Below are 24,656 nucleotides of genomic sequence, written 5' to 3'. Positions count from 1 at the left end.
AAACTGTGATAGTGGTGAGAAATCATAATGAAATGAAGAATTCAATAGATCAAATGACAAACACATTAGAGAGCCTTAAAAACAGAATGGGTGAAGCAGAAGAGAGAATATCAGACCAAAGAAAAGAAGAGGAAATTAGAAATCTAAAAAATATTGTCGGGAATTTTCAGGATAGTATTAAAAAAAACAACATTCGGATTCTAGGAGTTCCTGAAGGCATGGAGAGGGAGAAAGGATTAGAAGGCCTGTTTAGTGAGATACTAGCAGAAAATTTCCCAGGTTTGAAGAAGGACAGAGACATCCTAGTACAGGAAGCTCACAGAACCCCTAATAAACATGACCAAAAGAGATCCTCACCATGACACGTTGTAATTAAACTCAACACAGTGAAACAGAAAGAAAAGATCCTAAAATGTGCAAGAGAGAAACGTCAGATTACTCTCAGAGGATCTCCAATCAGACTCACAGTTGACTTCTCATCAGAAACCCTACAAACTAGGAGGGAATGGCGAGATATAGCCCAGGTACTAAGAGAGAAAAACTGCCAGCCCAGAATATTATATCCTGCAAAGCTCTCATTTGTGAATGAAGGTGAAATAAAGACCTTTCACAGCAAACAGAAATTTAAAGAATTTGTCACCACTCGTCCAGCCCTGCAAAAGATGCTTAAAGATGTGTTACACACAGAAACACAGAAACACGGTCATCAATATGAAAGAAAGTAAATGAAGGAAACCTCACACCAAAAGATCATAGGAAGTTCAAAACATATATTAGAAAATATCTTTGGCAAATGGCAGGGCAAAGTTACTATTTATCAGTAGTCACATTGAACGTTAATGGCCTGAACTGTCCAGTTAAAAGACACCAATTGGCTGATTGGGTAAAGGAACAAAACCCCTCTATTTGCTGCTTACAAGAAACACATCTTTCCAATAAAGATGCATACAGACTGAAAGTGAAAGGCTGGAAAAAGATATACCATGCCAACAGAAATGAAAAAAGAGCAGGCGTAGCCATCTTAATATCAGACAACATAAACTTTACCACAAAAACTGTTAGGACAGACAAAGAGGGGCACTTTATAATGATTAAGGGATCAATTCAACAGGAAGATACAATGATTATCAATGTATATGCACCTAATTACAGGGCACCGGTTTATGTAAAAGATTTGTTAAGGGACTTAAAGGGAGACTTAGACCCCAATACAATAGTACTGGGGGACTTCAATACTCCACTCTCAGAAATAGACAGATCAACAGGACAGAAGATCAACAAGGAGACAGTAGATTTAAACGACACTATAGCCCAAATGGATCTAACAGATATCTCAGAACATTTCATCCTACACAGAAAGCATTTACATTCTTCTCAGCAGTACATGGAACCTTCTCTAGGATTGACCACATACTAGGCCATAAAGCAAGTCTCAGCAAATTCAAAAGAATTAGGATCATACCATGCAGCTTCTCAGACCATATAGGAATGAAGTTGGAAATTAGCAACTCAGGAATCCCTAGAGCATATGCAAACGCATGGAGATTGAACAACATGCTCCTGAATGAACAATGATGGGTCATAGAAGAAATTAAAAGAGAAATCAAAAATTTTCTGGAAGTAAATGAGGATAACAGCACAATCTACCAAAACTTATGGGATACAGGAAAAGCAGTGTTAAGAGGAAAGTTTATATCAATAGGTGCCTACATCAAGAAACTGGAAAGTCACCAAATAAATGAGCTTTCACTGCATCTCAAGGATCTAGAAAATCTGCAGCAAACCAGACCCAAATCTAGTAGGAGAAAAGAAATAATTAAAATCAGAGAAGAAATCAAGAGGATTGAATCCAAAAAAAAAAAAAAAAAACACTACAAAAAATCAGCCAAAAAAGGAGCTGGTTTTTTGAAAAAATAAACAAAATTGACACCCCATTGGCCCAACTAACTAAAAAAGGAAAAGATCCAAATCAATAAAATCAGAGATGAAAAAGGAAATGTAACAACAGACACCACAGAAATAAAAAGAATCATCAGAAATTACTACAAGGACCTGTATGCCAGCAAACAGGGAAAACTATCAGAAATGGATAGATTCTTGGACACATGCAACCTACCTAAATTGAACCAGGAAGACATAGAAAACCTAAACAGACCCATAACTGAGACAGAAATTGAAACAGTAATAAAGGCCCTCCCAACAAAGAAAAGCCCAGGACCAGATGGATTCACTGCTAAATTCTACAAGACATTTAAAGAAGAACTAACTCCAATTCTTCTCAAACTATTCAGAACAATCGAAGAAGAGGGAATCCTCCCAAATTCTTTCTATGAAGCCAGCATCACCTTAATTCCTAAGCTGGAAAAAGATGCAGCACTGAAAGAGAATTACAGACCAATATCCCTGATGAACATAGACACAAAAATCCTCAATAAAATTCTGGCCAATAGAATGCAACAACACATCAGAAAGATCATACACCCAGACCAAGTGGGATTTATCCCTGGTATGCAGGGATGGTTCGATGTGCACAAAACAATCAATGTGATACACCCCATTAACAGACTGCAGAAGAAAAACCACATGATTATCTCAATAGACGCCGAGAAAGCATTTGATATAATACAACACCCTTTCATGATGAAAACTCTAAGCAAATTGGGTATAGAAGGAACATTCCTCAATACAATCAAAGCAATTTGTGAAAAACCCACGGCCAACATCCTATTGAATGGAGAAAAGTTGGAAGCATTTCCACTGAGATCTGGTACCAGACAGGGATGCCCACTCTCACCACTGCTATTCAATATAGTTCTGGAAGTTCTAGCCAGAGCTATTAGGCAAGAAAAAGAAATTAAAGGGATACAAATTGGGAAGGAAGAACTCAAACTATCCCTCTTTGCAGATGATATGATTCTTTACTTAGGGGACCCAAAGAACTCTACTAAGAGACTACTGGAACTCATAGAAGATTTTGGCAAAGTAGCAGGGTATAAAATCAATGCACAAAAATCAACATCCTTTGTATACACAGGCAATGCCACAGCTTAGGAAGAACTGCTAAGATCAATCCCATTCACAATAAATACAAAAACAATCAAATACCTTGGAATAAACTTAACCAAGGACGTTCAAGATCTCTACGATGAAAATTACAAAACCTTAAAGAAAGAAATAGAAGAGGATACCAAAAAATGGAAAAATCTTCCATGCTCATGGATTGGAAGAATCAATATCATCAAAATGTCCATTCTCCCAAAAGCAATTTATACATTCAATGCAATACCAATCAAGATACCCAAGACCTTCTTCTCAGATCTAGAAATAATGATGCTGAAATTCATATGGAGACACAGGAGACCTCGAATAGCTAAAGCAATCTTGTACAACGAAAACAAAGCCGGAGGCATCACAATACCAGGTTTCAGGACATACTACAGGGCAGTTGTTATCAAAACAGCATGGTACTGGTACAGAAACAGATGGATAGACAGAATTGAAACACCAGAAATCAATCCAAACATCTACAGCCAACTTATATTTGATCAAGGATCCAAAACCAATCCCTGGAGTAAGGACAGTCTATTCAATAAATGGTGCTGGGAAAATTGGATTTCCACGTGCAGAATCATGAAGCAAGACCCCTACCTTTCACCTTACACAAAAATCCACTCAACATGGATTAAAGACTTAAATCTACAACCCGACACCATCAAATTACTAGAGAGCATTGAAAAACCCTGTAAGATAGAGATACTGGCAAAGACTTCTTGGAAAATACCCCAGAAGCACAGGCAGTCGATACCAAAATTAACATTTGGGATTACATCAAATTGAGAAGTTTCTGTACTGCAAAAGAAACAGTCAGGAAAGTGAAGAGACAACCGACAGAATGGGAAAAAATATTTGCAAACTATGGAACAGATAAAGGGTTGATAACCAGAATCTACAAAGAAATCAAGAAACTCCACAACATCAAAACCAACAACCCACTTAAGAGATGGGCCAAGGACCTCAATAGACATTTTTCAAAAGAGGAAATCCAAATGGCCAACAGACACATGAAAAAATGTTCAAGATCACTAGCAATCAGGGAAATGCAAAGCAAAACCACAATGAGGTTTCACCTCACCTCGGTTAGAATGGCTCACATTCAGAAATCTACCAACAACAGATGCTGGAGAGGATGTGGGGAAAAGGCACACTAACCCACTGTTGGTGGGAATGCAAACTGGTTAAGCCACTATGGAAGTCAGTCTGGAGATTCCTCAGAAACCTGAATATAACCCCACCATTCAACCCAGCCATCCCACTCCTTGGAATTTACCCAAAGGAAATTAAATTGGCCAAAAAAAAAAGCTCTCTGCACCTTAATATTTATTGCAGCTCAATTCACAATAGCTAAGACCTGGAACCAACCCTAATGCCCATCAACAGTAGACTGGATAAAGAAATTATGGGACATGTACTCTATAGAATACCATACAGCAGTCAAAAACAATGAAACCCAGTCATTTGCAACAAGATGAAGGAATTTGGAAAACATCATGCTGAGTGAATTAAGCCAGTCCCAAAGGGACAAATATCATATGTTCGCTCTGATTTGTGACAACTGAGCACCAAAAAAAGGAAACCTGTTAAAGTGAAATGAACACTATGAGAAAGGGTGACTTGATCAGCCCTTGCCCTGACTGTTGATGAACAACTTAATACGTTATCCCTCTTAGTATTTTTGTTTTGTTTGTTCTACTTAATACTTTTGATTGAATACTTAAATCAATACACAGTTATTCTATCCAGCGCCGCGGCTCACTAGGCTAATCCTCTGCCTTGCGGCGCCAGCACACCAGGTTCTAGTCCCGGTCAGGGAAACCAGATTCTGTCCCGGTTGCCTCTCTTCCAGGCCAGCTCTCTGCTGTGGCCAGGGAGTGCAGTGGAGGATGGCCCAAGTGCTTGGGCCCTGCACCCCATGGGAGACCAGGATAAGTACCTGGCTCCTGCCATCGGATCAGCGCGGTGCGCCGGCTGTAGCGCGCCGGCCGCGGCGGCCATTGGAAGGTGAACCAACGGCAAAGGAAGTCCTTTCTCTCTGTCTGTCTCTCTCACTGTCCATTCTGCCTGTCAAAAAAAGAATACACAGTTATTCTTAAGTGTTGAAACTTAACTGAAAAGTGATCGCTGTTAAATATAAGAGTGGGAATAAGAGAGGGAAGAGATGTGCAATTTGGGATATGCTCAAGATGACTTACCTCAAACAGTAGATTTAGAAACATACCAGGGTATTCCAATTCAATCCCATCAAGGTGGCATGTACCAATGCCATCTCACTAGTCCCAGTGATCAATTTCTATTCACAATTGATCATAATGATAGGACTATGAGCTAAAGGGATCACATAAACAAGAGTAGTGTCTGCAAATACTAGCTGATAGAATAAAAAAGGGAGAGAACGATCCAACATGGGAAGTGAGATACACAGCAGACCCATAGAATGGCAGATGTCCTAAACAGCACTCTGGCCTCAGAATCAGCCCTTAAGGCATGCGGATCTGGCTGAAAAGCCCATGAGAGTATTTCAGGCATGGAAAGCCAAAACACTCTGGCAAAAAACAAAAACAAAAACAAAACAAAACAAAACACATAAAAAAAACCCTAAATGAAAGATCTCCGTGAGTGAGATCCCAGTGGAAAGAACAGGTCATCAAAGAAGGAGGTACCTTTCTCTGAAGGGAGGAGAGAACTTCCACTTTGACTATGACCTTGTCTAAATATGATCAGAGCTGGTGAACTCAAAAGGCTTCCATAGCCTTGGCAAGTCATGACAAGAGTCTAGGGTGATTACTGATGCCATAAACAAGAGTGTCAATTTGTTAAGTCAACAACAGGAGTCACTGGGCACTTACTCCTCATGTAGGATCTCTGTCCTTAATGTGCTGTACATTGTGATTTAATGCTATAACTAGTACTGAAACAGTATTTTACACTTTGTGTTTCTATGTGGGTGCAAACTGTTGAAATCTTTACTTAATATATGCTGAATTGATCTTCTGTATATAAAGAGAATTGAAAATTAATCTTGATGTGAATGGAAGGGGGGAGGGAGAGGGAAAGGGGAGGGTTGCGGGTGGGAGGGAAGTTATGGGGGGGGAAGCCATTGTAATACATAAGCTGTACTTTGGAAATTTATATTCATTAAATATAAGTTAAAAAAAAAGGAAACAGCAACAGCTGATAAGGCAGAGGTGCAAGTATCAATATAGTGACCCAATTAGTATGAAAAACCACAGCAAAATGATGCCCCAAAAGGAACATAATAATACTTCAGAATAATACTCCAAAGAAAGGGAGATTGAGAAAATGTCTGAGAAAGAATTTGGAGATTGATTATTAGGACAGATATTCAAGGAGATACTAGAGAAATACATAGTTAAAATTAGAGAACCAATGCATGACATAAATGAGAAATTCAGCAAAGACAGAGATCTTGAAAAAGAATTACAGAAAATATAGATGATGAACTCAGTGAGTCAAATTTTTAAAAAATCCAGTAAAAGCTACAATGAACTAAAAATATAGTTGAAAGCTACCACAGGCTAGGTCAATCAAAAGAAAATACCTTAAAGATAGGATTGAGGCGCTAGTGCAATGGCTAAGCCTCCGCCTGTGGCACTGGCATCCCATATGGGTGCTGGTTTGTGTCTCAGCTGCTTCTCTTCTGATCCAGCTCTCTGCTATGGCCTGGGAAAGTAGCAAAAGATGGCCCAAGAGCCTGGGCCCCTGCACCTGTGTGAAAGACCCAGAGGAAGCTCCCAGCTCCAGATCAGCTGGGAGGGATGGAAGACCTCTCTCTGTCTTTCCCTCTCTCTGTGTAACTCTACCTCTCAAATAAATAAATATTTAAAAAAAATACAAGTTTGAAACATCCCAATCAGGAAAAACATTTTAAGATAAAAGAAGACAGGTTTCAAAACTTATGGGACACCATTAAGTAGACAAATATTAATATTTAGCTAGAAACTTCCCCAATCTACAAAAAGGTGTGAATATCTACATTCAGTTGGCTCACAGAACCCCAAATAGACATGACAAGTTCCTGACTACAACACATTACACTCAAATTCTAGCAAGTACAAAACAGAGAATTTTCTTTTCTAGAACGTATAAGAGAATAGCACATCGCTTTTATGGAAATTCTCGGCAGATTAACAACAGATTTCTCAGCATGAATCTTATAAATTAGAAGGAATGATATGTTCCATGTTCTGAAAGAAAAAAAATTGCCAACCAAGAATATTTTACACATTGAAGCAATGTTTTCATAAATGAAGGAAAAAGACTTTTAAATAGCAAGAACTAAAGGAATTCTTCATATCCAGATCAAACTTACAAAAGATGTTTAAGGGAGTCCAGACAGAAGGGTAATTACCATCATGAAGATATGTTAAAGTATAAAACCCACTAGGAAAACAACAAAGGATACTCAAAGTAAACAATAAATTTAAGTCATTACTTATATATTTATAATGAATATAAATGGACTAAATTCCTCCAATTCAGACTAGCTGAATTGATAAAAAAAAAAAAAAAGACTCAGTGATAGGCTTCTAGAATAAGTTACCTTCACCAGTAAAGACAGAGACTGAAAGTAGAAGGATATAAAAAAATAATCTGTGCAAATGGAAGCCAAAAGTGAGCAGAAGTAGCTATACTTCTAACAGACAAAACAGATGGTCAGATAAAAAGTGTAAAAAGAGAAAAAGGTCACAAAATAACTATCAAATGATCAATTCAGCAGGAAGATGCAACGATTTTAAATGTATATTCACCTAATTCTAGAGCACCTGATTTAGTAAAACCAATAAGTACCAATACAATTATAGTGGAGGATTTCAACATTCCACTTTGATCAATAGACCATCCAGACCCCCCCAAAAAAAAATCAACAAGGAAATGCCACTGCTAAAACTACACTACAGACCAAATGGGTGTTACAGATACTTCATCCAAAAGCTGGTAATTAGACTACTTATTAGCCCCAAAACAAGTCTCAAAACTTCAAAAACATAGAATTCAGGTCATGCATATTTTATGACCACACAACAGAGTGACTATAGCTCAGCATGATATATTATATTCTGTATCAAAGACTAGAAAAGAGAAGCTGGTAGGTTCCAAACACAATGAAAAGGAAATGGAAATGCTAACTGTCTGGTATGATCCATAGACACTGTATATATAAATATATTACATTACTGCACTGTATCCTATAAAATTATACAAGTATGTGTTAATTGAAAACTTAACAATGTGATATTATAAAAATAGGCAGTATTAAAGGCTATGAAAGATGAAGTTCACAGAGACAGCACATTATAATTCCATTTTTCCCAAACTTTTGAATCCCCTTGATAATTAATATGTTCTTCTTGAAAAGAGAAATACTCATTATGATATAAAGAATTACAATTTGGGGGCCAGCTCTGTAGTACAGCAAGTAAAGTCACAGTCTGAAACAGCAGCATCCCATATGGGTGTCAGTTTGAGTCCTAGCTGCTCTACTTCCAATTCAGCTCCCTGCTAATGTACCTAGGAAAACAGTCGAAGATGGCCCAATAGTTGGGCCCCAGAACCATGTGGGAGATCCAGAAGAAGCTCTGGGCTCCTAATCGGCCCAGCTCCAGCCATTGTGGTCATTTGGGGAATGAACTGGCAGATGGAAGATTTCTCTCTGTGTCTCTTCCTCTTCCTCTAATTCTGCCTTTTAGATAGACAGACAGAAAGACAGATCTTTTTTTAAAAAGAAAAGGATTATAATTTTAGGAACAAGCATTGTGGTGTAGTAGGTTAAGCTTCAGATGGGATGTTAGTATCCCCATAATCTGAGTGTTTGATTCAAGTCCTGGCTACCCTGTTTCCAATCCAGCTTCCTGCTAATGCATCCAGGGAGGAATCAGATGATGACCCAAGTGCTTGAGCCCTTGCCAGCCATGTGGGAGACCCAGATGGAGTTTTGGGTCCTAGACTTCAGCCTGGCCACCCCTGGCTCTTGCAGGCATTTGAAGAGCGAACCAGTAGATGAAATAGCACTCTTTCACATAGATGAAAATAAACAAGCATTTAAAAAAGCAATTATAAATATAAAACTATTATTTTTAACATCTGCATAAAAGAAGTTGCTACCAAAGGTAATGACAACTAAAACTATTCATTTTTTCCATACCTTGTTGTTTTGTCTTAATTTATTTAACTCCAATTTATATTTTTCTGCTTCTTCTAGAGCTCTATTCAAGCGAACCTCTGTGGCACTTTGACTAGCGGCAGCCTGTTTTTGAAGTCTATTTTTATTTTCTAATTCCTGTATAGCAAAAAAAGAGAGAATATTTAAATCATGTTTCTTTTTATTATTTTACATCATGTTCACTCTCCATATTCTTTCCATTCTCCCAAATTTTATATATACACACACAGGACTTCAAAAAGTTCACAGAAAATATATTTTGTTTAAAAACCATGTATCGGTTTCAATATTTTTCTGCTGCCAAATGAAATTATCTTCAGTATTTTACTTCAAAGAGTTATGTAGGAAGCTAGAGGCTAAGCACTAAGTGATAAAAGTCTCAGGAAATTTTTTTCCCAAATTGGTATTAGAGAAACATACATGTAAAAAATTTAGTCATAGGACTGGCATTATGGCCCAGCAGGTTAAGCCACTGCTTACAATGCTGGCATGCCATGTGATCACAGGTTCAAGTTCCAGCTGCTCTTCTTCTACCTTCCTGTTAATATGCCTGTGAAGATAGTAGAAGATGGCCCAAATACTCCCACATGGAAGACCCAGATAGAGTTCCTGACTATTGACCTCAGCCTAGCCTAGACCTGGCTCTTGTGGCCATCTGGAGAGGGAACCAATAAATGGAAGATCTCTCCCTCTCTCAGGGTATGTACCCACTCTGTCACCTTCTCAGTTGCTCTTCCTTTCAAATAAATAATCTTTTGCAAAAAAAAACATAATCATGCTCTAGGCGTTCAAATTTTTTTTGACAGGCAGAGTTATTGAGAGAGAGAGAGAGAGAGAGAGACAGAGAGAAAGGTCTTCCTTCTGTTGGTTCACTCCCCAAATGGCCGCAACGGTCAGAGCTGTGCCGATCCGAAGCCAGGAGCCAGGTACTTCCTCCCAGTCTCCCATGCAGGTGCAGGGCCCAAGCACTTAGGCCACCCAGCACTGCCTTCCCCGGGCCATAGCAGAGAGCTGGACTGGAAGAGGAGCAATCGAGACTAGAACCAGGGGTGGGGGCGCCACAGGCAGAGGATTAGCCTAGTGAGCCATGGCACCAGCCTCAAATTGCTTTTCAGTTAGAATTTTCTGTAAACATGGCCCCAATATTTATTTTACAAACAATTCTTTATAACTACAGTTCTTCTTTTGAGTGTCTCCCAAAAGTCCAATGTAAGACAAAAATAAATTCTCTTCTGAATAATGTTTTTGTGCAGAACTGATAAAACTTATCATTTAAGAGAGTATTCAGTAAATACAGAGCATTCTATATTAGCTCTATAGGAAAATACAAATTCTGCATAGAAAAAGCAGATCTTATACAACATTTTGCACATCTTGGGGTGAATTTAGACTTATATTTCTACAAATACTTTAGGATGTTATCTTGCAGAGTCAACAGGCCAATAACTGAAGAAACATGAACATACAAGATAAACACCAAACTTCCATAATCTGGCACCTGTCAACCACAGATGTAACTTTTAATAATAGCAGTACTTAAATCTTTCCCAAAAAGCCCTAATGTTTACTGCTTCTTTGTTCATGCTCTTTCTCCTGCCCTAATCTACAACCCCCATGTCCTCCACACACAGACACCCCTCCTTTTTACCTAGTTAGCACACACCTACTGATTTTTTACGACTCAGCCAGAGTTGCACACTAGGGCTTTACCTCTTCCAGGAAGGCTTCCCTCTCTAAACCTCCCTACCCTCTCAGGTTGGATTAGGTACTTTTTCTTCAGAGCCTCTACAAAGCCCTGGTATACATTTATCACAGCACCTGCTGTGTGGTACTGAGCTTATCCATTTACTTTATTTCTTCTACTATAGTGTAAACTACTTGCGGATAGGAAATCTTAATTTCTGTATTCTCGGTATTCTGGCATGTTTCTTAAACTAATCTTCTAATACTTAACCCACTTTTTAAATTTATCCCTTACCAAGATAAAGCCGAATCTGGAGACTTACACAAAGCAGAAACTTCCTAAATGTTGTAGAATTAAAATGCAGTTAAAAATGTGGTTGTATGTCTTCCTCTTTTATAATGTTTTTCTCCTGCTGTGTCACTACATTTTATTTAAAAACTGATCTTCTTGACTTTGAGTAATTAAGAGGAAAACAAAACAAAATAAAACACATGCTGCTCCTTATGTAGGTTTCTAAACAAACCAAGCTGTGTATGGATACCATCTGCTATCACAGCCTTCTTCACAGCATTGTGGGTGGTAGCTACACTCAGAGCTGGTCTGCCTTATCTCACTGTTCCCATGGAAAAGGCAGATTCTCATTAGCTGCAAAGTCCACAATTATTTTTGCCTTATTTCAGCTTCCTCTCATTAGACTATGCAAATAATTCTATGCTATTTTCTTTCTGGCTGGTGACTTTATAGCCTGCTTTCCAGAAAAATTAAAACTATTTTTCACTGCATGATTTCAACAATCCATGCATTAACAGCCAGAAGAAGAGTAGAGTAGGACAGAAAGGTTTTCTATATGAGTAGAAAGGGAAAGAAAGTAAAGAAAGGGAATATCTTACAAAAACTTGAAGACACTTCTGTTTTCAGTCATACTCAAGTATCTTTTACAAAGTACAGACTGGATACCAATATTGTTATGAGAGCTTCCATCCTAAAAACTTGCTAAAGTAATCTGTTACAAAGATACTGAGCAATTTACATGCTGCTAGACAACAATCTAATGAAAATCTTATTTCTGAACTGTCCATTAGTTTTAAAAGAAAAGATAAATGTCATAGAAAAACTAAAATGTAGCTTTAAAATTCAAATACTGTGAGCTTCAAGAGAAAATGTTTATTCTCTTATAAATGTGAAAGCATACGTAAAACACATTGAGGCGAGCAAGGGAAAGGGCTGTGCACCAGCAGTACAAGATAAAGGGCAGGAAATGCTGTAAAGGATATACGGCTCAGCACAGGAACTCACATGAGGAACAGTCAGAAGAGCATAAATAAATGATCAGAAACAAGCAGCTAAGGTAGAGAAACAATCGACTTAAAGTCAGACAATTTATAAGCTTGGTACTACATTTCTGTATCTGAAATTGGGAGCAGTAACATCTGTATCCAATAAGCTTCTCTCATTTATTTAGCATATTTAGCAAGTATTTTACATGACCAGCACAAAAATTAACCCAAGTTGCTCCTCTCACAAAGCTTGCATTCAAGGAGAGAGGGAGGATAAACCATACACACACACACACACACACACACACACACATATATATACATACATATATATATACATACAACACCTGGTAGTGATAAGGGATATGAAGAAAAATAAAGGCAGGTAAAGGAACAAAGCAATGGCAGAAGGGCAAATCCGCTTTAGAAAAAAGAGGTGGTCATCCATCATAATGAGAGAGAAGGCAGAAGATAGAAGCACAGAGAAAAAGAGGCTGGTAGACTTTGGTTTATTATTGAAATGGAGAACAAAGTCACGAGCTGAGAATGGACTGGTGTGGGGAGTTAGAAAGCTGCGGGAAAATGCCTAACCATCTAATAATCATCCCAGAGACTGAAGGAGGAGGGATTTGACTTCTCAAAAAGTGAAAGAGGAAAATGCATTATGTTTGAAATTTGTAAATAAAGAAGTGATTAATGATAAAAGAGAGGGGCAGGCATTTGGCGTATTGGTTAAGATGGCGATGAAGACTTCATATCTGAGTATCTGAATTTCATAGCTGGCTCTGCTGATGACTCCGGCTTCCTGCTTAGACAATCGTGGGAGGCAGTGGTGATGGCACAAGAAGTTAGGTTTCTGCCACATGTATGGGAGACCTGTATGGACTTCCTAGTTCCCAATTTCAGCTCTAGCTAGGGGCCACTGTGAGCATTTGGAAAATGATCCAGTGGATGGGTGTGATCTCTATCTGCCTCTCAAATAAGTACATAAGAATAAAAGCCAGAGGAGACAAATTCCCAATACCAGAAATGAAAGATGAGTTATTATAATTATACATGCATTATAAATATATAAAGATATAGCATAGACAAATTTCTTAAAATACACTAATTATTGGGGCTGGCACTGTGGCGTAGTGGGCTAGGCCTCTGCTTGCAGCACTCACATCCCATATGGGCACTGATTCATCCTGCTCTCTGCTATAGCCTGGGAAAGGAATACAAGGTTGCCCAAGTTCTTGGGCCCATGTACCCACCTGGGGGACCTGGAAGAAGCTCTTGGCTCCTGGCTTTGGATTGGCTCAGATCTGGCCATTGCAGCCAACTGGGGAGTGAACCAGTGGATGGAAGACCTTTCTCTCTATCTCCCTCTCTGTCTATAACTCTACCTCTGCAATAAATAAATAAAATCTTTTTGAAAAATAGACTAATTACAAAGACTGACTCAAAAGGTACTAGAAGGATTAAGCCTAGATCTGCAGTGTTGGCATCCCATATAGAAGCCAGTTTGAGTCCAGCTGCTCCACTTCTGATCCAGCTACCTGCTAACGCACCTGGGAAAGCAGCAGAAGGTGGCCCAAGTCCTTGGGTCCCTAAACCCATGTGGGAGACCAGAAGAAGCTCCTGGCTTCAGCTTGGCCCAGCCCCAGCCGTTGCTGCCATTTGGGGAGTGAACCAGCAAATGGAAGATTCTCTTTCTCTGTCTCTGCCTTTCAAATAAATAATCTTTAAAAAAAAAAAAAAGTAATAGAAAAAGAAAACAGACTTAAGTACATTAAGTAAGTAGAAATCAAAATTCTCCCAAAAGACTCCAGCCCACATAGTTTTATCTGTTATCTACACCAAACATTTGCATCAATTAACATAACAGAGTCCAGAAACAGACCCACACATATATAATCAGTTCATTTTCTGCAAAGGTGGCATGGTAACTAAATGAGAAAATAATACTATTTTCAGCAAATACTATTGATTATTTGTATTAAAAAAAAAAAACTTGATCTTTACCCTCACACCATACACAAAATTAACTTGAAATACATTACTTTGTGTACACACACACACACACACACACAAAACTTCTAGTAGAAAACAGGTGAAACTCTTCAGGACCTTGGTTAAACAAAGATTCTTTGGGTAGAAAGAAAACTACATGAACCACAAGAAAACAATATATCAGAATTAATAAAAATTTAAAACTTTTTTTTTGGAAACATGTTAAGAAAATAAAGCCCAGTCAGAATGAAATTATTCACTACACACACACACATACACACTCACACACACGAATAACATAAAGTACAAGCCAATATTTTTCCAATAGGCAAAAGATTTGAACAGACACATCACAAAAGGTGACATATGAATGGGTAATACGCAAATGATAAGATATTTAACATCAACAGTTATAAAGGAAATAAAAACGAAACAATGAGATAATACTTTCCCTCTGGAATGGTTAAAATTAAAAAAAAAGGCCAAATATAGGTAAGTATATAAAATAACCAAAATACTCATGTATTGCCAGTGGGAATGTAAAATGGTATAATCATTTGGAACACAATTTGGCAATTTATTAAAGAGTTAAAGATACAATTTCCGTAAGATCCAGAAATTTTACTCCTAGGTATTTATCAAATACCTTGAGTGATGTTGGATGTTGGATGTTTATATAAAAACATGCATTTACACAAAAAGTGTGCCCTAAAACTTCATAATGATTTTATTTCCAATAACAAAAACTGGAAAAAGTTCTAATCTCCACATCAACTGGTGAACAGATAAAATGTATCTATAAATCAATACTACTCAGCAACACAAGGAAATAAACCACCAAACATGTAAGAAAATTGATGAAACTCAGAAACACTGAACAAAATAAGCCATTTTTAAAAACTACAAATTTATGATTCTATCTACATGAAATTTAAAATGAAAACAAATTGGCAGTGAAAGAAGGCAGATCAGCAGTTACTTGGGGCTGTGGTTAGTAATTAGAGATTTATGGGCAAAGGGTACAAAAGAAATCTGGGAGAGTGATTAAACATAGGGTTACCATATGATTCAAATTCACTCCAAGATATGTACTCAAGAGAAATGAAAACATACATCCTCCAAAAACTTGTACATGAATGTTCATAGCAGCACTGTTAAAACTGTCAAACAGTGGGAACAACTAAATGTCTACAAGTAAATATATGTGTTTTGTCTAAATCATGGAATATCACTTGCCAATAAAAAGGAATGAAGCACTGATAGGTGCAACATGGAGCCTTGAAAACAGTATGTTAAAGAGGTCCATCAAAAAGACCACACTGAATGAGTTCATGGATATGACATTTCCAGAATAGATATATCAATTGAGACAGAAAATAGACTAGTAACTCAATAGGGCTAGAAGGGATTGGAAGAGGAGAGTTGGAGCATAGTAGCTAAAGTGAACAAAGTGTCTCTTTGGGGTTATGTAATGTTCTAAAATTGATTGTAATGATGGTTACACAACTCTGTATATACTAAAAAAGCAATGAAATGTTCACAACAAGTGTGAACTATGCCATGTGAATTATATCTCCATAAAGTTGTTAAAAATACTCTTCTGAATATGGGAGAATAATTTTCAGTAAATCCTAATAAAATAACTGTAGTAAAAGAGGTACAATCTGTACAAATGGGTAGCTTTAATAGCTGTAGTAGATCCTTGGCATTAAGTGAAGAAAAATATCATAATTAATTACCCTTTCCACTGAAGATAACTGTTGTTGTAATCCATCACATTTTTTGTTTGCTTCTTCAAAAAGAGTTTTATATTTTTCTAGTTGAGACTGTTGCATATTAATTGTTCGCTGCTGTCTCCCACAATCTTCTTCAAAATTTTTTACTTGAGACTTTAAATCCTGAACTTCATCTTCCTATAGTTAATTAAAGATTATGTTAAAAGTGCACAAACTTTGGTATCAAAGCAAAGCCAAAATAAAAAAGCAGCTGTATATGATCTTTAATACTTATATCCCTTTTAAAAAACGTATTTATTTGAAAAGGCAACTTACAGAGATAGAGGGAGAGTTGAGAGAAAGAGATCTTTCATTCACTGGTTCCTCCCCAGATGGCACAACGACTAGAGTCAGGCCAGGCTGAAGCCAGGAGCCTAGAACTTCATCTAGATCTCCTATTTGGGTGAGAAGCACGTGGGCCATATTCTGCTTTCTCAGGCCATTAGCAGGTAGCTGGATCAGAATTGTAGCACCTGGGATTTGAACTGGCGCTCATATGGGATACTTGTGTCATAGGCTGAGCCTTAACCTGTGACAGGTGGTTAAAGCTCCGAAATATCCATTTTCATTAAGAAAAATTATGTTCCATTTTCATCTTCAAAGATGAAAATAAGGGCCGGCGCCGCGGCTCACTAGGCTAATCCTCTGCCTAGTGGCGCCGGCACACCGGGTTCTAGTCCCAGTCGGGGCACCGGATTCTGTCCCGGTTGCCCCTCTTCCAGGCCAGCTCTCTGCTGTGGCCAGGGAGTGCAGTGGAGGATGGCGCAGGTGCTTGGGCCCTGCAACCCATGGGAGACCAGGAAAAGCACCTGGCTCCTGGCTCCTGCCATCGGATCAGCGCGGTGCGCCGGCCGCAGCGCGCCGGCCGCGGCAGCCATTGGAGGGTGAACCAACGGCAAAGGAAGACCTTTCTCTCTGTCTCTCTCTCTCACTGTCCACTCTGCCTGTCAAAAAAAAATAAAAATAAAAATAAAATAAAAAAAAATGAAAATAAGATGTCTTACTTGTATTTGATAGCTTATGATTTTAGGTCTAATATAAAGAATTCTAATTGTAACAAGTTATTTGTGAATAACAAATTCTGTGAGAATTCAATATCAAAATTCAGTATTAATACATGATTTTTAAATTCAAAATGTAACTGAGTTGCATCTAAATAAAGCCATTCAAAAATTTAATTGAAATTGCTCGTAAAATGTCTATTATCAAATATCAGAGCATCTTTTAGAGAGGTTTTAAAAACTTACTTTTTTATTACATTCACACACAACATTATCCAATTCCTCCTGCATAACACGGAGTTTGGCCTTTAGAAATCTGATCTGTGCTTCTGTGGATGTAAATAATGATATTCATTACCTTTTGCTGAATCTAAAACATCAATTATAAAATAGAACATTACTCTATGTGGGGAAAAGAGGAGGCTTATAAGGAGATTCCCATTAGGGGACATTAAGGACATGAAATACTTTTTTATGATATTTTATTTTTTCCATGTTAATGTAATATTCACAGAAAACAGATTCAACATAGCTCATAGACAAAATTCTAAAAATATAGTGATATTGTCTCCCTCCCTCCCATTCTTCTTTGAGAAATAAATCCACTCAACAGAAAAGAACAGCAAGGAATCAATCAGATCTCAATACTGGAAATGAGTAAGGACACAGAGAGAGGGGAAACAAAACCACTCCCAAGAAAATAAAGCAGAAACTGAATTCATGTTTAGCATGGAGGTCCAAAATATATCACACAGAATTTAAAGTGGTCTCAGGTCAGTAATGTCCCTAAGTGTTTGACAGACACAAACACAAATGCTCTCCAGGAAAACACAACTTCAATCCCAGGCATTCTGATGATAAAATGCCAGAGTATAACACATCCAGTAGTTTGTGTTTCAAAAGTAAACAAATGCATTAATACCTATTGTCATACTTTCTCCCACAAACCTTCACTAAGACCCATCTTTGGTTATTCATTTCTCACAAAAGTTCTTTATTAAGTAATATCAGCAGTAAGTTATAGACCCATAAACAAATAAAATGAAAACTGAACTTAAAATCCACTCATTAATTATTCAGTTATTCATCCAAAAACTATTCAATCCAGTGTATAGCAGAGAGAAGACAAGCCTTGCCCTCAGGGAGCCTATTGTGAGCACAGTTTTTGCCTGTGAGAAGCCACTAGGACAAACCACACTAAGCCATATACACATGAGGAACAGAGCTAAAAACTGCTCCACTCACACCTGCTGCTTTCCTTTGAAGTGCCCCCAGGACTACCACAGGGCTATGGTTGGCTGTAACCTTCCTACATTCTCTCTGGCCTCAGTGCCCCTTCCAGCCTCTCATGGAACTCCAGGTGAGCAGAGGATAGAAAGGAAATGACAATAAATTGGCAATAGTTGGTGTTTAGGGTTAAAAAGGAAGAAAGAAAAGGAGAGCACAACTTTCCCCATTTCTCTCCTCAGCTGTCAACTTTATCTCAAGGAGCTCAGTGTCCTCATGCCTTGAGGCCCGAAGCCTAACCTGCCCTCCCCACACCAGATTTAATCTTACAAAGCAATCTATGCTTAAAACCTATCTTGATCTTCTCCCACACACAACCCAGCCACTCCAAGCCATCATCTGGAGTAAGAACACTCTCCCCAAAGGGAAGGCACGTAGGCCCAAGATACTAAGAAAAATAAAGAGACGAAGTAGCAGAGACATAATTTATCCACCAGGAAAAAAGAACCATTTTAGGTAAACTAAAATGTCTGGATTCTGGAAGCAGGAACATTTTAACAGAGCCATGGCAGATTCTACGGAGCAACAGCCACCATCTGCCCATCAGGTCCTTGAAGATAGCTTGAGAGACTGAAAGGAAACCTATTCTGCTTATCTTTCCTGCCTACAACTAGCACCATAAAGCTTGATTAGGTAAGTAAATGTCACATTTGCATAAAACTGAATTTGCTCCTGGCAATTAACTAATATGCAACACAATAAACATTAAACACACAAAATGTTATGACTTGTCAAAGAATCAGAGAATTTTAAAGATAAACTTGATCACCTAAAATAAACTATTACATTTTTGAACAAAAAAAATTGCTGTGACAGAAGGACCATGTGGCTTTCATGAGGTCATAACTAACTGCATTACAGGTCAGCACTATGTTCATACATTCTAAACCATCTTGTTTCTTGTTTTAATAATATAGGTGGTTCCTCATAAATCAACAGTTTTACAGGCATTACTGGTAAATAAGGTAATGGTTCTACATTATCTAAACTTAGTGTTGTGATTTTTCTAGTGATATGTCAGGAAGAGTTAATACAGGAAACTCACACTCATTAGGAAACTCGTTTCATTATCTTATATGATGAATAGCAATAACTCATGTTTCTGCATGTGAAATATGTAAGAAATATGTAAAATATATTAACATAACATAAAAGGAATTCAGAAAAATGTTCTATTTTAATGAAAAGCCATATTTGATAAAACATGCTAATTTTAGCTGAAAAGTGTTCAATGAAACCAATACTATCATCTTATTATTTTTTACTTCTTACAATGGAAAAAAATCAAACATACACAAAAGTACAAAGATAATTTCAGTGAACTGCCACTTACCCACTACCCATCTTTAATAATCACTGACTCTCGGCCCATTTTACATCATCTATTATCCTGCTTACTCTTCCCACCATCACATCCCACTAGATTATTCTGAAACAAATCCAAGACATCACAACACCTTTTTTAAATGTAAGAAGCTGTTCACAAAAATCTCTTCTAATTGTGACATAAAGAAAAGACCTACCTGTTCCAATGTCTTTACTAATTCCAGAGAAGATATCATCATCTACACATTCAGGTAAGCCTTCTTCCTCTAGCTGCCCTTCAATTTTGCTAATTGTTTTTGCCAGAGAAAAGTCTGAGAAATCCTCTGGAATGGCAACATCATCAGCAGTGTGTACATCTGAGTATTTCAATTTAGCACTAGACAAGTGAAAATTAAACAATGTACACATTTCTTATAAACAGAACAGAAAGGCAAAAAGGAGATACAGTGTTACCCAAACAATAATGCAAATAAAAAATGTGAGTTTTAAGCTTGTGATGAAAACTGTAACTCTTTCAGGGACTATGAGAGACATAACAGACTTTAAAACTTTGTGAATCACACACAACCACGGAGTTGGAGAAAACTTTATGAGGCCAGTTGGTCTAGATTGTGAATCCAATCATGCAAATACCAAAATCAATTATACCAAATTTGACATGCTAGTCAAATCTAGCATATGGCTTTTAATTTTACATACTTCTTGATCATAACATATACTGATTGCCCTGGGCATATTTCTGCAAATACAAAATAATCTCTTGAGAAAGCCTTAACAATAATTAGCCCAGTCAAGTTCAAATTTTTTCCACCTATAGAAACATTCTATTTTTTTAGGTTTAAATTTTATTTACTTACTAATTTTATTTGAATGGCAGAGAAAGAAAGAGCTCTCATCACTTCTTTACTCCCCAAAAGCCCAAAACAAGGATGCCTGGATCAGGTGAAAGCAAGGAGCCATGAATTCAATTCTGGTCTCCCACTTGGGTGACAGGAATACAAGTACTTGAGTTATCACCTGCTGCCAGGTGTGCATTAGCAGCAACTCAGAAATGAGACAGGAGCTGGGACTCAAACTCTGGCATTCCAACAAGGGATGTGGGGATCACAGGTATTATCTTAAGTACCAAACAAAATCTCCCACTCCCCCAAAAACATTCTAACCAAGACCAAAGTGAATCAAAAAGTTAGATTTGACTTTTAAAATGAAGTCAGGTTTTTTTTTTTTAACTTATCTTGCAGGTTTTTTTTTTTTTAATTTTTATTTTATTTATTTGAAAGAGTTAAAGAGAGAGGTAGAGACAGAGAGAGGTCACAGAGATGGCCACAACGGCTGGAGCTGCACTGGTCCAAAGCCAGAAGCCAGGAGCTTCTTCCAGGTCTCCCACGTAGGTGCAGGGGTCCGAGGAATTGGGCCATCTTTTTTTTTTTTTTTTTTTTTTTTTTTTTTGACAGGCAGAGTGGACAGTGAGAGAGAAGAGACAGAGAGAAAGGTCTTCCTTTGCCGGCGCACCGCGCTGATCCGATGGCAGGAGCCAGGTACTTATCCTGGTCTCCCATGGGGTGCAGGGCCCAAGCACTTGGGCCACCCTCCACTGCACTCCCTGGCCACCGCAGAGAGCTGGCCTGGAAGAGGGGCAACTGGGACAGAATCCAGCGCCCCAACCGAGACTAGAACCCGGTGTGCTGGTGCCACAAACGGAGGATTAGCCTAGTGAGCCGCGGCGCCGGCCAGGGCCATCTTCTATTGCTTTCCCAGGCCATAGAAGAGAGGTGGATTGGAAAAGGAGCAGCCGGGACTAGAACTGGCATCCATGTGGGATGCCAGTGCTTCAGGCCAGGGCTTTAAGCAGCTGTGCCACAGTGCCAGCCCCAAAGTCAGGTTTTAATAGTCTAACATAAAACCAAAGGCTTCAGAAGTCTACCTAGGGAAAAAAAAAAAAGTTTAAAAGTAACAAGTCTGAAAATCAGAGAACCATTTCAGGGTAGGTGTTTGGCCTAGCAATGAAGACACTGGTTAAGATGCCCATGTGCACAATGGAGGACTAGCATTCAAATCCTAGTTCTGCCTCCTGACTTCAGCTTCCTGCTAATACATTCCCTGGGAAGCAGCAGTGACAGCTCAAGAAACTGAGCTCTTGCCAACCATGTGGAGACCTGAATTGAGTTCCTGGTTTTTCAGCATTGGCTTTCCGATCTAGGCTACTGCAGGTACTTGGAGAGTGAACCAGCAGATGAGAATGTGCTCACATGCTCATTCTCTCTGTGTCTCTCAAATTACATACATCTTTCCAGGTAAGTATGTATCTATGCATGCATGTAGAAATATGGCATACATTCATTTCTTCATCTATTTTATCTTCTGTAACCCCTTTTCTTCCCTTTTATCAAAAAGAAGAGGAAAATGAAGTTAAACAAAAAAATGTAAGAATTAATAATATTTCTCCAGAATTACAACGGAATTTTCAGTTTGGGTAAGTAAAAGACATAAACGTAGGAAACAAGTTCTAAGAAAATATCACTACAAATAACATTTCAAAGATGGTGATTTTGCTTAAGAGAACAATACAAAATATTCATTACCTGCTATAAAACATTTCTGAACAGAAAATGTTTTAAATTATTGAATGTCAGTAAGATGCATAAAGTAACATTTTATATATTTGCCATATCAAAAGATCTAGAAAAAACACAAAAAGCCTAATAATTAAGAATGATGGTACTGGGGCCGGCACTGCAGTGTAGCAGGTAAAGCTGCTGCCTGTGATGCTGGCATCCCATATGGGTGCCAATTCATGTCCAAGCCGCTCCACTTCCCACCAGCTCTCTGCTAATAGCCTGAGAAAAGCAGCACAAGATGGCCCAAGTACTTAGGCCCCTGCCACTCACGTGGGAGACCTGAATAAAACTTGTAGCTTCAGCCTGGACCTTTGTGGGCTGTTGTAGCCATGTGGGGAATGAATCTGCAGATAAAAGATCTCTCTGTCTCTCCCTTTTTGTTTAACTCTGACTTTCAAATAAATACTCTTAAAAAAAATGATGCTACTGGGGCCAGTGCTGTAGCATAGCAAGTACAGCTGCTGTCTGCGGCACCTGCATTCCATGTGGGCTCTGATTAAAGTCCTGGCTGCTCCACTTCCAATCCAGCTCTCTGCTAATGCACCTGGGAAAGCAGTAGACGACAAGCAGTTGGTGCTCTGCACCCATATGGGAGACCTGGAAGGAACTCCTGACTCCTGGCTTAGGATTGGCCTAGCTCCAACCATTGCACCCACTTAGGGAGTGAACCAGTAGATGAAGATCTGTCCTGGTCTCTTCCTCTCTGTAACTACCTTTCAAATGAGTAAATATATCTTTTTTGAAAAATTATGGTACTAAGAATTATAAAACTGAAAAGAAGTAACACTTTTATTTATTTTTAGTTTTTTAACAGATTCAATATAGTTCATAAATATAATTCTAAGAATATAAAGATTTTATTTCTTTGTTTCTGAGGTTACCTATTTTTAATTTACATTTAGGCCGGCGCCGCGGCTCACTAGGCTAATCCTCCACCTTGCGGTGCCAGCACACCAGGTTCTAGTCCCGGTCAGGGCACCGGATTCTGTCCCGGTTGCCCCTCTTCCAAGCCAGCTCTCTGCTGTGGCCAGGGAGTGCAGTGGAGGATGGCCCAAGTACTTGGGCCCTGCACCCCACGGGAGACCAGGAGAAGCACCTGGCTCCTGCCATCGGATCAGCGCGGTGCGCCGGCTGCAGCGCACTGGCGGTGGCGGCCATTGGAGGGTGAACCAACGGCAAAAGGAAGACCTTTCTCTCTGTCTCTGTCTCTCTCTCACTGTCCACTCTGCCTGTCAAAAAAAAAAAAATTTACATTTAGTCTTATAGTCATAGACTTAATTCTCCACCAAATAAAGAGTCCAACAGACGATAAGATCCTAGTTCAGTAGGAATATAGGCAAGGACTACAAACAACAGTCAAATGGAAAGATGACCATTTTACCCAATACAGTAAATTTTAAAGCAATCACTTTTTTTTTAACTTTTATTTAATGAATATAAATTTCCAAAGTACAGCGTATGGATTACAGTGGCTTACCCCCCCCATAACTTCCCTCCCACCCGCAACCCTCCCCTTTCCCGTAAAGCAATCACTTTTAAAACTTTACTATACCTTGAATTTGTTTTCTTTCCTTTATTAGCAGATAGCAGTTTGTTTTGAACCTTGTTTACAGGACCACTGTTTTTGGTTTTCAGCTACATGAAAAAAATTTAAACAATTAGAATCTAATCATCTGACAATGAAAGAAATTTGTAACACATGGAATATGCAGTTTTACCAAAAAGAATTGCTGTTTTCATGGAATTAATCAAATTGTATTTTCAATGATCCCAGAATTATGAATTTGGGGGAAAAAAAAAACCTAGGTAGTACCAGGACCAAGAGAACCAAGGGTAAGGAATACTGAAAGAAACTCAAATAGCTAGTGGAATGTTAAATATAGATATTCTGACCACAGAATTTAGTTTTCCTTGGTAGGCATCCCTGGCCTTCATATGGACGGTGTCCTAGGCCTAGAGCTCCATAAGTGGAGAACACACAGTACCCAATATGTCCAGCACTAGAAAGAGTTATCTCTACACTACAATCATTTAAATGAATGAAGCCTTCAAATCACCTTCTTCGGATATGAGTACCTTTCTTTTACAGGGTCTTCTCTCTACTAAAGCTTCAGAGGAAAAACTAAAAGTCTCAGGTTACAAACTCACAGCCTGTATGATTTTTATACTTTACCTCCAAATTGGTCAGTGAAATTATGAAACAAAAAAAGCCTCCATTTATTATATGGACAACATTTCATGAACAGATCCCTGAGTACCAAGGTTTATATTCTAAAGTTATATTCTTCTGTTTTGTCTAAGTTTTAAAAATGATCTAAATTCTACAGAATGTAATTATATTCACAGAAAGTTTGATTCCATACCTTAGTTTCTGAATGCAGATTAATCATCCCTTCATCTGATAATAGTCCTCTACAGACCAAAAATAAACATATATAGATGAGAGTAAATGGAG

The 24,656-nt window shown here is 38.3% G+C and overlaps 1 protein-coding gene across 7 annotated transcripts in view; it reads right to left on the bottom strand.

Moving 5' to 3' along the window:
* TEX9 (testis expressed 9) overlaps positions 1 to 24,656 on the bottom strand; it is a 75,204-nt gene that overhangs the window by 32,390 nt on the left and 18,158 nt on the right. For 3 of the 7 annotated variants that reach the window (XM_089310402.1, XM_089310403.1, XM_089310401.1), the window contains 7 exons: positions 24,565 to 24,613; positions 23,754 to 23,836; positions 23,298 to 23,426; positions 19,781 to 19,959; positions 17,217 to 17,299; positions 15,934 to 16,107; positions 9,221 to 9,355 (listed from right to left, as the gene is read on the bottom strand). In XM_089310402.1, coding sequence (XP_089166528.1) covers positions 9,221 to 9,355; positions 15,934 to 16,107; positions 17,217 to 17,299; positions 19,781 to 19,959; positions 23,298 to 23,426; positions 23,754 to 23,836; positions 24,565 to 24,591 — 810 coding nt within the window. In that variant the 5' untranslated portion in view covers positions 24,592 to 24,613. Of the gene's footprint in view, positions 1 to 9,220; positions 9,356 to 15,933; positions 16,108 to 17,216; positions 17,300 to 19,590; positions 19,697 to 19,780; positions 19,960 to 23,297; positions 23,427 to 23,753; positions 23,837 to 24,564; positions 24,614 to 24,656 lie in introns of those variants that run through there. The other 4 variants (XM_002717709.5, XM_051821988.3, XM_070054246.2 and 1 more) reach the window with 2 other exon arrangements.

The sequence above is a fragment of the Oryctolagus cuniculus genome, chromosome 12, assembly GCF_051225735.1.
Source record: "Oryctolagus cuniculus isolate XC-2025 breed Fujian yellow rabbit chromosome 12, ASM5122573v1, whole genome shotgun sequence".
NCBI classification, from domain to species: Eukaryota; Metazoa; Chordata; class Mammalia; order Lagomorpha; family Leporidae; genus Oryctolagus; species Oryctolagus cuniculus.
Note: the sequence above shows the minus strand (reverse complement) of the source record. Positions and strands in the feature narration are given on the sequence as shown.